The sequence below is a fragment of the Anomaloglossus baeobatrachus genome, chromosome 8 (assembly GCF_048569485.1).
Source record: "Anomaloglossus baeobatrachus isolate aAnoBae1 chromosome 8, aAnoBae1.hap1, whole genome shotgun sequence".
Classification (NCBI taxonomy): domain Eukaryota; kingdom Metazoa; phylum Chordata; class Amphibia; order Anura; family Aromobatidae; genus Anomaloglossus; species Anomaloglossus baeobatrachus.
Window position 1 is genome coordinate 56,904 of NC_134360.1, and position 12,432 is coordinate 69,335.

The 12,432-nt window shown below is 47.7% G+C and overlaps 1 protein-coding gene across 2 annotated transcripts in view; it reads right to left on the reverse strand.

Moving 5' to 3' along the window:
* HDAC11 (histone deacetylase 11) overlaps window positions 1-12,432 on the reverse strand; it is a 209,595-nt gene that overhangs the window by 27,350 nt on the left and 169,813 nt on the right. For both annotated transcript variants that reach the window (XM_075320631.1, XM_075320630.1), the window contains one exon: window positions 11,010-11,106. In XM_075320631.1, the coding sequence (XP_075176746.1) occupies window positions 11,010-11,106 (97 nt within the window). The remainder of the gene's footprint in view (window positions 1-11,009; window positions 11,107-12,432) is intronic.

The window sequence follows — 12,432 nt, forward strand, 5'->3', positions numbered from 1 at the left end:
TACACCCCCAGCTGTATACAGATAGCTGTATATAGATCGGGGGGCTATATACCATTGGGGAGAGCTGTATACCCTTTGGGGGGGAAGGACAGCTGTATACCATTGGGGGGAGAGGAGCTGTATACCCTTGGGGGGAGAGCTGTTGTGGCGCCTCCGGATATCATTATTGCGGAACCATTGCCTCTAGTGATGAGCGAGCATGCTTGTTACTACTCGGTACTCGCACGAGTATCACTGTACTCGGTCTACTCGGCGGGGACCGAGTAATCTCGCGATACTCGTGCTGTACTCGTGGTCTTCATCCCTGCATGTTGGCGCTCTTTTGAGAGCCAGCCCTCATGCAGGGATTGGCTGGCAGACCACTGCAATGCCACAGCCCTGTTAGTTGTGGAATTGCAGTGATTGGCCGGCCTGCACAGCGTGACCGAGCCTTTATACCGGCGGGCGCGCTGTGCTCTGCTCACAGCTATCCAGACAGTCAGTGCAGGGAGAGTGTCGCTGCTTCAGGGAAAGTTTTGCGGCCCTTTATAGCTATTTCCGTATCAGGGCTGCAAACAGTGTGACCAAAAGTCCTTCTCAGGACTATTCTAGTTGTATACAGGCAGGCAGGGTATAGCCAGGTCGGAGTACAGTAGCAGAGTCCTTCTCAGGACTATTGTTGCTGTATACAGGCAGGGTATAGCCAGGTTGGAATACAGGCTAGTGACCAAAAGAGTCCTTGTCAGGACTATTGTAGCAGTATACAGGCAGGCAGGCAGGCAGGGTATATAGCCATTCCTAGTGGTGACCGTATACCAGCCTTCATCATATCTGTGGCTGGTGTACACAGTCTAAAACAGTCCTGATAGTGTCAGACTTCTCAGCAATTGTCGCTCCTAAAACCTGTTAGGTTCTTAGTGCGTCCATGCTTGCATTTAAAAACCGCACGTGTGTGCCTGTCGGTGGCAGCGTACAGGTGCACTTGTGTGCGTTTTTACAAAAATATTATATAACGCACAAGTGTAGTGTATAATACACGTCAGTCAGCAGTGGCTGATAGTGTCAGAGTTCTTAATTTTTGCTCCTCAAACCTGTGTTAGGTTCTTAGTGCGTCCGTGCTTGCATTTAAAAACCGCACGTGTGTGCCTGTCGGTGGCAGCGTACAGGTGCACTTGTGTGCGTTTTTACAAAAATATTATATAACGCACAAGTGTAGTGTATAATACATGTCAGTCAGCAGTGGCTGATAGTGTCAGAGTTCTTAATTTTTGCTCCTAAAACCTGTGTTAGGTTCTTAGTGCGTCCGTGCTTGCATTTAAAAACCGCACGTGTGTGCCTGTCGGTGGCAGCGTACAGGTGCACGATTTGCACAAACTTTGATATAACGCCCAAGTCTAGTGAATACACGTCAGCACAGCATTGCAAAATGCGCAAGGGCATTGGCAAGGAACAAGGAAGTGGACGTGATGGTGGTGCAGGCAGAGGCCGAGGTCGTGGGCAAGCTCTAATTTTGCCACAACAAAGGGCCACATCTAGTCGCTCGCACGTCCTGTCCCAAATTCTTGGGGACCGCAGCAGTACACCGCTCTTGAACCAAGACCAGTGTCAACAGGTTGTTAGTTGGATAGCGGATAATGCTTCCAGTCAGATTGGCACCACCACAAACACTCTGTCTTCCACACGGTCAAGTGTCAGTAGCCGTGATACTGCACCGCACATTTCAGAACCTGATCCTCCTTCCTACCACAAGGCTGAGTACACGTCCTCGGACATTAATGATCCCACACTTGGACACTCGGAAGAGCTGTTCACGTTTCCATTCGCACATTCTGGCCTCTCGCCAGCTCATGTTGAAGTGGGTCATGAGGAGATCGTATGTACAGATGGCCAAATATTTGAGCAGCCACGTTCTCACGAAGTTGGCAACGTGTCTCAACAAGGGGTGGACGATGATGAGACACAATTGTCAGGAAGTCAGGAGGAGGAGCAGGGTGCGGAAGAGGAAGACGACGTGGTGGATGATCCAGTAACTGACCCAACCTGGCAGGAGGATATGCAGAGCGAGGACAGCAGTGCACAGGGGGAGAGAGGCGTAGCATCCCAACAGGCAGTAAGAAGCAGGGTGGTGGCTCCAGGCAGAAGTCAGGCAACCGTTCCCCGGAACAACAACACGACACAAGGTGCCTGTACAAATGTTAGGTCTTCCCGAGTCTGGCAGTTTTTTAAGTTGGATCCAGATGATTCTAAAAAGGCCATTTGCAACACCTGCCGTGCCAGCATCAGCAGGGGTACCAAAACTAGCAGCCTGACCACCACCAGCATGATCAGGCACATGTCAGTCAAGCACCCGACTTTGTGGGAAGTACAACAGTGTCGAGGAGCAGTGCTTGCTAATGTCACTGCTACGTCTTCGCTGGTTGTGCTTGCGAGCCAATCCCCTGTCCATGCTGCCTGCGAACAAGCCTCCTCCGGTCCTGCAGTTGCCTACGCAGAAATAACACCATCATCAAGCACGTCCTTGTCCCAGCGCAGCGTTCAGTTATCCATTCAGCAAACCTTTGAACGCAGGCGCAAATACACTGCCAACACCCCACATGCCACAGTTCTAAATGCTAACATTTCGCGACTGCTTGCGCTGGAAATGTTGCCTTTTAGGCTGGTGGAGACAGAAGCATTCCGCGACCTGATGGCGGCAGCTGTCCCACGTTACTCGGTCCCCAGCCGCCACTATTTCTCCCGGTGTGCCGTCCCCGCGTTGCATAACCACGTGTCTTAAAACATCATACGTGCCCTGAACAACGCTGTTTCACCCAAAGTCCACCTAACCACAGACACGTGGACAAGTGCTTGTGGGCAAGGCCGCTACATCTCGTTGACGGCACACTGGGTTAATATTGTGGAAGCTGGGACCCAGTCTGAGCGAGGGACGGAACACGTCCTTCCCACATCAAGGTTTGCAGGCCCTACCTCAGTCAGTGTTTCACCCACACTCTACAGCTCCGGAATGTCATGCTCTTCAGCCTCCTCCTGCGCATCCTCATCCACTGTACCCTCCACACCAGTCCCAAGCTGGAAGCACTGCAGCACTGCCTCGGCGAAGCGGCAACAGGCTGTGCTGAAGCTAATCTGCATAGGTGACAAACCCCACAATGCAGAAGAGCTGTGGACAGCTCTGAAACAGCAGGCAGATCACTGGCTCACACCTCTGAACCTAAAGCCAGGAAAGGTCGTGTGTGACAATGGCCGGAACCTGGTGGCGGCTTTGAGGCGAGGCCAGCTGACACATGTTCCATGCGTGGCCCATGTGCTCAACCTCGTGGTTCAGCGGTTTCTAAAGTCATACCCAGAGCTGTCTGATCTGCTGGTAAAAGTTCGCCGCCTGTCTGCACATTTTCGAAAGTCACCTACTGCTTCAGCCGGCCTTGCCGGCTTTCAGCGCAGTTTGCATCTTCCGGCTCACAGACTGGTGTGTGATGTCCCCACGCGTTGGAATTCAACTCTGCACATGTTGGTCAGGATATGTGAGCAGAAGAGGGCAGTTGTTGAGTACCTGCATCACCTAAGCCGTCGGGAAATGGGTCAAACTCCACACAACACCTGAGGAGTGGAGATGGATGTCCGACCTATGTACCATCCTCCAAAACTTTGAGGACTCCACCAAGATGGTGAGTGGTGATAACGCCATTATTAGCATCACCATACCGCTACTCTGCCTTCTAAAACGGTCTCTGCTCAAAACCAAACATGATGCATTGCAGGCGGAGCGCGATGAGTTGCAGCAAGAAACAGTAGTGGGTGTGGGTGATAACACACAGCCCAGCCTCGTCTCATCACAACGTGCAGTGGAGGACTATGACGAGGAGGAGGATGAAGACATGGAGCAAATCTCCGGCCAAATTGAGGATATGACATGCACACCAGTCATATCCTCGGTTCATCGTGGCTGGCAAGAGGACAGGGTAGATGAGGAGGAGGAGGAGGAGGAGGAGGAGGAGGACAGCATGTTCAGTCAACGTGTTGGTCAGGCTACTGAAGTCCTGGCTGTTAAGAGTCTGGCGCACATGGCTGACTTTATGGTAAGCTGCCTGTCTCGTGACCCTCGCGTTAAGAACATCTTGGCCGACAATCATTACTGGTTGGTAACACTGTTAGACCCACGCTACAAGGAGAACTTTATGTCTCTTATTCCTGAGGCGGAGAGGTCAACCAAAATGCAGCAGTTCCGGAAGGCTATAGTCACGGAAGTAGGCAAAACATTCCCCTCACAAAACGCTAGCGGCATAGGTCATGAATCAGTGGACAACCAAGGCGTACAGCCGAGAGAGACACAAGTCCAATCCGCCAGAGGTAGGGGAACAGTCTTTAAGATGTGGGACAGTTTTCTCAGCCCCTCACATACCACAGCCCCTGAGGTGCGGGGTAGTGCCACAAGAAATCCTAAGTTTGCCCAGATGCTCAAGGAGTACCTTGCAGATCGAACAACTGTACTCCGACATTCCTCTGTGCCTTACAATTATTGGGTATCCAAGGTGGACACGTGGCATGAATTGGCTCTCTACGCCTTGGAAGTCCTGGCCTGCCCTGCCGCTAGCGTTTTGTCAGAGCGTGTTTTTAGTGCCGCAGGTGGAATCATTACAGATAAACGCACCCGCCTGTCAACTGAAAATGCTGACAGGCTGACTCTGATCAAGATGAACAAGGGTTGGATTGGGCCAGACTTCACCACACCACCAGAAAATGAGAGCGGAATTTAAAGTTTGTAACGGGAATTTGCCATGTACCTCCAGTCACCCATGGGTACACACTTCTGGACTTTGGATAATCGCTGGACTGCTCCTCCTTCTCCTCATGCGCCACCATGATGACCGTTACAAGAGTTAGGCCTTTGTTTCAGGTATACCCCCAGTGGTAAATTTTTTCGCCCATTCTTTGCAGAATGGACATTACAACGACAGGAGACCCGCTCCTTTGCAATAGGAACAATGTTTTGAGGCCCTCATACACGTCTCTATGCAGGGACAACGTGGAGCCTCCCAATTTTTGGCTGCCCTGCCTAAGGGCTATACTACAAAAGACCCACTTCCTTCCAATGGGCACTTCAGGTTTACAGGCCCTCATGCACGTCTCTATCCAGGGACAACGTGGAGCCTCCCAATTTTTGGCTGCCCTGCCTAAGGGCTATACTACAATAGACCCACTTCCTTCCAATGGGCACTTCAGGTTTACAGGCCCTCATGCACGTCTCTATCCAGGGACAACGTGGAGCCTCCCAATTTTTGGCTGCCCTGCCAAAGGGCTATACTACAATACACCCACTTCCTTACAATGGGCACTTCAGGTTTACAGGCCCTCATGCACGTCTCTATCCAGGGACAACGTGGAGCCTCCCAATTTTTGGCTGCCCTGCCTAAGGGCTATACTACAATAGACCCACTTCCTTCCAATGGGCACTTCAGGTTTACATGCCCTCATGCACGTCTCTATCCAGGGACAACGTGGAGCCTCCCAATTTTTGGCTGCCCTGCCAAAGGGCTATACTACAATAGACCCACTTCCTTACAATGGGCACTTCAGGTTTACAGGCCCTCATGCACGTCTCTATCCAGGGACAACGTGGAGCCTCCCAATTTTTGGCTGCCCTGCCTAAGGGCTATACTACAAAAGACCCACTTCCTTCCAATGGGCACTTCAGGTTTACAGGCCCTCATGCACGTCTGTATGCAGGGTCATTGGTGAACCTCAAAATTTTGGACTGCCCTGGCAAAGGAAAATACTACAAAGACTCAGTTCCTCAAAATGGGCACATTAGACTCAGAGGCCTTTATGTACGTCTCTTCTCAGGGACATCGGAGTGCCACACAATGTTTTACGTAAAATCTTTCATGTATTGATCTCAAAAAGTAACATACATTAGCTCTATCTCACTATTGGGTATGTGCCCTTAACATTTCCGCCATGAAAATTCATTTTGATGTCATTTTGGAAGGTTTTCTGGTGAGTCCGTAAAAATGGCGTAAAACGCGGACAAAATTGTTCACAGCTGTGACTTTTGAGTGATAAATGCTTCAAGGGGTCTTCCCCATGCTGTTGCCATGTCATTTGAGCACTCTTCGGAGACTTTTGTGCCATTTTTAGGGTTTCTACATGCTGCCGGTGGTCATTTCACAAAAATACTCGGGTCTCCCATAGGATAACATTGGGCTCGTTGCTCGGGCCGAGTACACGAGTATCTTGGGAGGCTCGGCCCGAGCTTCGAGCACCCGAGCTTTTTAGTACTCGCTCATCACTAATTGCCTCCACTCAAGTCAGCACAGGAAGCCAAACTGACGGCCCTCACTAAGGCTGCGAACTGGTGGAAGGAAAAAACACCCAATATCTACAGGGACTCCAGATATCTACACAGACTTCAGATATGCGTCTCTGTGGGCACTACAAGGCTACAAAACAGCCAGTGGAGCACCCATAAAGAACTCTGAAGCTGATGAAGCATTGATCACAGCTCTCAAACTACCAACGGCCGTGGCAGTCATAAAAAACTAAAGTACACAGGAAACTAAACTCAGAAGAAGCTAAAGGGAATGAACTAGCAGATCAAGCAGCCAAATAAGCGGCCATTTGTGACATTCAAGAGGAAACAGGAGTCTATGTCATGATAAGAGAACAAAAGAAAGATGAACAGAACAAATAAGAAGATGTCTGAGGAATACACCAATTCAAGATCTTCCAAGACAAGGCTTTACCTGAAGAAAAAACTCGATGGAAAGAGAAAGGTGCAGAGTACGACACAGACGGGATTTGGAGAAAAGGGAAGAAAGTTTGCCTACCAAGGAGCCTGTATCATGCAGTATCACAGTGGGATTACTCACAGAGGAAAAAATCAAACACTTTTGGAGATCACAGGTCTCTATATGGCACCAGGAATATCTTCAATCATTAACCAACTAGTACAGGACTGTCAGATCTGTCAGACATGTAATGCGGGAGGATCAGTGAAGACACCGGCTAAATATCTGGCCAAACCACTACACCCATTCCAAGGAATCCAAATTGATCATATACAGCTACTCAAGGCCGGGAAAAATGAGAAAAAGGAATATGTATTGGTGGTAACAAATATGTTCTCAGCATGGCCCGAGGCCTACCCAGTTTCCAACATGACAGCCAAAACAACTATCAAGAGATTGGTTACAGAAGTAGTCTGCCACTTTGGAATCCCAGAAGTTATGGAGAGTGATCAAGCCCTTGCCTTTAGAGAAGATGTGACCAGAGAGCTCTGGTCCCTAGTGGGAGCAAACTTAGGTCTTCACACACCCTACCAACCCCAGAGGAGTGGCAAAGTTCAAAGACTCAATGGGACCCTGAAGAATAAAATCCTAAAAGCCAGTCAGGAACTGTCCCTTTCCTGGCCTGAGAGATTTCCCATAGCCCTGTACTCAGTCAGTATATATATAAATATATACACAGAAATAGAAGAGAAGTATAGAACAAGGTAAGTTTAGACCCCCATGTTTATATTGATGACATAGGAAAATAATGACAGTAGAGGGAATTAACAAGGATGGACTTAGTGAATCAGATAAAAAAATATTTTAGGGGGGACTGTGAGAATACTAAATATTTTTAACACATGTGGAATGAAATACTTAAAAAAGTGTGAAACAACTGAAAATATGTCTTATATTCTAGGTTCTTCAAAGTAGCCACCTTTTGCTTTGATCACTGCTTTGCACACTCTTGGCATTCTCTTGATGAGCTTCAAGAGGTAGTCACCGGAAATGGTTTTCACTTCACAGGTGTGCCCTGTCAGGTCTAATAAGTGGGATTTCTTGCCTTATAAATGGGGTTGGGACCATCAGTTGTGTTGTGCAGAAGTCTGGTGGATACACAGCTGATAGTCCTACTGAATAGACTGTTAGAATTTGTATTATGGCAAGAAAAAAAACAACTAAGTAAAGAAAAACGAGTGGCCATCATTACTTTCAGAAATGAAGGTCAGTCATTCCGAAAAATTGGGAAAACTTTGAAAGTGTCCCCAAGTGCAGTGGCAAAAACCATCAAACGCTACAAAGAAACTGGCTTACATGAGGACCGCCCCAGGAAAGGAAGACCAAGAGTCACCTCTGCTGTAGAGGATAAGTTTATCAGAGTCACCAGCCTCAGAAATCGCAGGTTAACAGCAGCTCAGATTAGAGAAAAGGTCAATGCCACACAGAGTTCTAGCATCAGACACATCTCTAGAACAACTGTTAAGAGGAGACTTTGTGCAGTAGGCCTTCATGGTAAAATAGCTGCTAAGAAACCACTGCTAAGGACAGACAACAAGCAGAAGAGACTTGTTTGGGCTAAAGAACATAAGGAATGGACATTAGACCAATGGAAATCTGTGCTTTAGTCTGGTGAGTCCAAATTTGAGATCTTTGGATCCAACTACCGTGTCTTTGTGCGACGCAGAAAAGGTGAACGGATGGACATGCCTGGTTCCCACCGTGAAGCATGGAGGAGGAGGTGTAATGGTGTGGAGGTGCTTTGCTGGTAACACTGTTGGGGATTTATACAAAATTGAAGGCATACTGCACCAGCATGGCTACCACAGCATCATGCAGCGGCATGCTATTCCATCCGGTTTGCGTTTAGTTTGACCATCATTTATTTTTCAACAGGACAATGACCCCAAACACACCTCCAGGCTGTGTAAGGGCTATTTGACTAAGAAGGAGAGTGATGGGGTGCTACGCCAGATGACCTGGCCTAAACAGTCACCAGAACTGAACCCAATCGAGATGGTTTGGGGTACGCTGGACCGCAGAGTGAATGTAAAAGGGCCAACAAGTGCTAAGCATCTCTGGGAACTCCTTTAAGACTGTTGGAAGACTATTTCCGGTGACTACCTCTTGAAGCTCATCAAGAGAATGCCAAGAGTGTGCAAAGCAGTAATCAAAGCAAAAGGTGGCTACTTTGAAGAACCTAGAATATAAGACATATTTTCAGTTGTTTCACACTTTTTTGTTAAGTATTTCATTCTACATGTGCTAATTCATAGTTTTGATGCCTTCAATGTGAATTTACAATTTTCAGAGTCATGAATGTCATGAGTCTTTGAATGAGAAGGTGTGTCCAAACTATTGATCTGTACTGTATTATATATATATATATATATATATATATAATATATTTTTCTCTATATTTTTTTTATATAACCACTATATACCTTTTTATAACCAAGGTTTTTTTTGTATATGAGGAGCAAGACGAAGTTGATGTTTGATACATGGAAGGGTCTGTTCTCTGATTACCGCTGGTATCAGGAGGAAGTGTGTGTACTGTATACCAAGGTAACCAGCTGCAGACTGATACAAAGCAACGGAATGCAGATGTGATAACAAAGACTGGCTATCTGCGCAAGTCCAAATTCAAGTCTGAAGATGTTACATGCCAGAGACATTGCCAGTCTGAAAATAGGAGGCACTGAGAGGAATTTCCAAAATAGATAAACGTCACAGACTTTTTGCATATTTTTTAATATAGCCAATGGCATACATGTAGCGCCCCTGAACCCTTCAGGTGCTACAAGGTTATGCATCCCCACCAAGATGCAGGGCCTACCCGCTTAGGGACCCAGAACCCCAGTGCCGGTAACACCAAAAACCCAGGTAATCCCAGTTTTCCCCAACATTCCCCCATACAATGGTACTCAGCTAGAGTGGGACCAATGGATGGCCGTCTAGACGTGGAGCCACTCCAGTCCACTAGTTGACTAGGTGGGAGGGGCAGACTGTGGAGAGTGGAGAGTAGAGAGTCGAGAGTTGACATCAGAAGTGTGAAGGTGTGACTGAGCAACGTCCAGACGGACTCGGGTTGACAATGACCTGTTACCCAGGAGAGGTGGTTGCCGATGGAGTACTCCCGGAACTACGCACCGAAGGGTACAGGACCCTAGGACAGGAAAGAGCTTCAAGCCGACCTGTTAATACCTGCACAGCAAAGGGAACCATCAAGGACTTTTCCTGCCCTAAAGAATCCGAAGACTCAGTAGCAAAGGGAGAACCGGGAACAGGACCAGAGACTTCAACCCCACGCTCACGTTCACGCTACCATCAGGCGGACTGAAGAGAACAAACCACAGAACGGGGAGGGTCCCCCAGTGTTCTATACCACGGGGACCCACTTACCAGAGACATGTGCAGGGGAAGAAGGTACCAGAGAACCGAACTGGGACGAAGGGGACCTGAAGGGGAAACCAGCCAGCCTCAGGCAACCAGTTAACATTTCAAGTGAGTAAACCAGTTGCACTAAATACCTGTCTGGACTCCCTGCTTCCGACGCCTACTGCACCATACACCCGCTGGGGCAAAACCCGACTTGCGGAGGGACTAGCATACTAGCTGCTAATACCATCAGCCCCAGTGGAGACATTCTGCAGCGGTGGCTCCCTAAACTTAGCCGCAATACCGCAAGTGGCGTCACGAATAAACTTTATTCACCAAAACCCCTGTAAATATCCCCATTACAAAAAGGGGCCAGGGCACGGAATCGGGTAACGGCCACCATCGTGACATTCCCAACACGTACACTACCCGGAACCGAGTACCCCATATCCCTGGGTGCTACATACATATGAAGTTTACTAAAAGATTAACCCATTCCAATTCTCTATAAAAAGCTTGTAAAAAAATAAACCAATGCTCTTGTGCACCTGCTCTCACTGAGTAGGGTTTAAACCAGATGTTTGTTTGGTCTAAATTCCTTTGCTGACACTCAGTAACCATTAATCAGAGATTTTAGCAGACATTCACTATTAAGAAGGTGATTTCCGAAACTATGGAATTTCTCCATGACAGGATGAAGAGGTTAAGAATTTATAAAACAAAATCCCATCAAGACAAAATTCCCATTGACACTATGTAGCATACAATAATTTCTACAACAATGCTGCTATACTAACACACTAAACACTGCATTATCACTGATAATGACATCCTCCGGTACCAATTCTGATACAAAGATAATATTATGAAATGCATTTTACGTACGTTTTGCAAATGTATCTCCAGGATATATGTGCTGATTGTACATGTCCATGATGTACACCCTATTATCATCCATAAAATCTCTTGCATGCCCGTTACCCTATTGAAAAGAAAAGCATATACATATCCAAATTTAGTATCAATGTCTTATAATGGGAAAATGTTCCATTTTTGGCTAATTGTTTGTTCAGATTTCATCATTTTATTCCTGGTTATGTTTCAGCTATAATTCAATATAATATGATCTAAAAACTAGACACTATTCTTATATATTACATATGTTAAAACAGTAATCTACCGTGTTTTTACAAAAATAAGCCCTAGCAGGAATTTTCTGCCTTTTCAGAGCTAGGCTTAAATATAAGCCCTACCCTGAAAATAAGCCTTAAGCGGGTTTTACACACTGTGATATCGGTCCCGATATTGCTAGTGTGGGTACCCGCCCCCATCTGTTGCGCGACACGGGCAAATCGCTGCCCGTGGTGCACAACATAACCCGGACCCGTCACACATACTTACCTGCCCGGCGACGTCGCTGTGACCGGCGAACCGCCTCCTTTCTAAGGGGGCGGTCCGTGCGGCATCACAGCGACGTCACTGAGCGGCCGCCCGATAGAAGCAGAGGGGCGGAGATGAGCGGGATGTAACATCCCGCCCACCTCCTTCCCTCCGCATAGTGGCCGGGAGGCAGGTAAGGAGAGCTTCCTCGTTCCTGCGGTGTCACACGGAGCGATGTGTGCTTCCGCAGGAACGAAGAACAACCTCGTTACTGCTGCAGTAACGATTTTTGAGAATGGACCCCCATGTCACCAATGAGCGATTTTGCACGTTTTTGCAACGATGCAAAATTGCTCATTGGTGTCACATGCAACGGCATCGCTAATGCGGCCGGATGTGCGTCACCAAATCCGTGACCCCAACGAGTTCGCATTAGCGATGTCGTAGCGTGTAAAGCCCCCTTTAGTCATGGTTCAATAGTGAAGTGCTCATGCAGCTAAAAAGTTAAAGAATACTGCAGGACACTTCATTATAGAAAGCAGACACCCCCAAAAGAGAGAAGAAAGAAGAGAGAAAACCCTGCAATCATACTCACTAGACACCGAATGGGAGGCCCTGCAGTGGAACGCACACTCACACACATCAGATCATGCATACAATCAGATCACACACTCATACACACAATCACACATCAGATTGAGAACACAATCACACACCAGATCACCCCCACACACACACACCACATCCAGATATACTGATTGCTTCTGGCCAGCAGAGAATCCTGGGACACAGTGCGGTGGAATGCATAGGACAGGCGGTGGAATGCATTGATATATTCCACCACAGAGTCCTCCATGCATTCTACTGCACTGCGTCCCATCTTCCCCTGCTGGCCGGAAGCAAATCGATATCGCCAGATGTGGCGAGT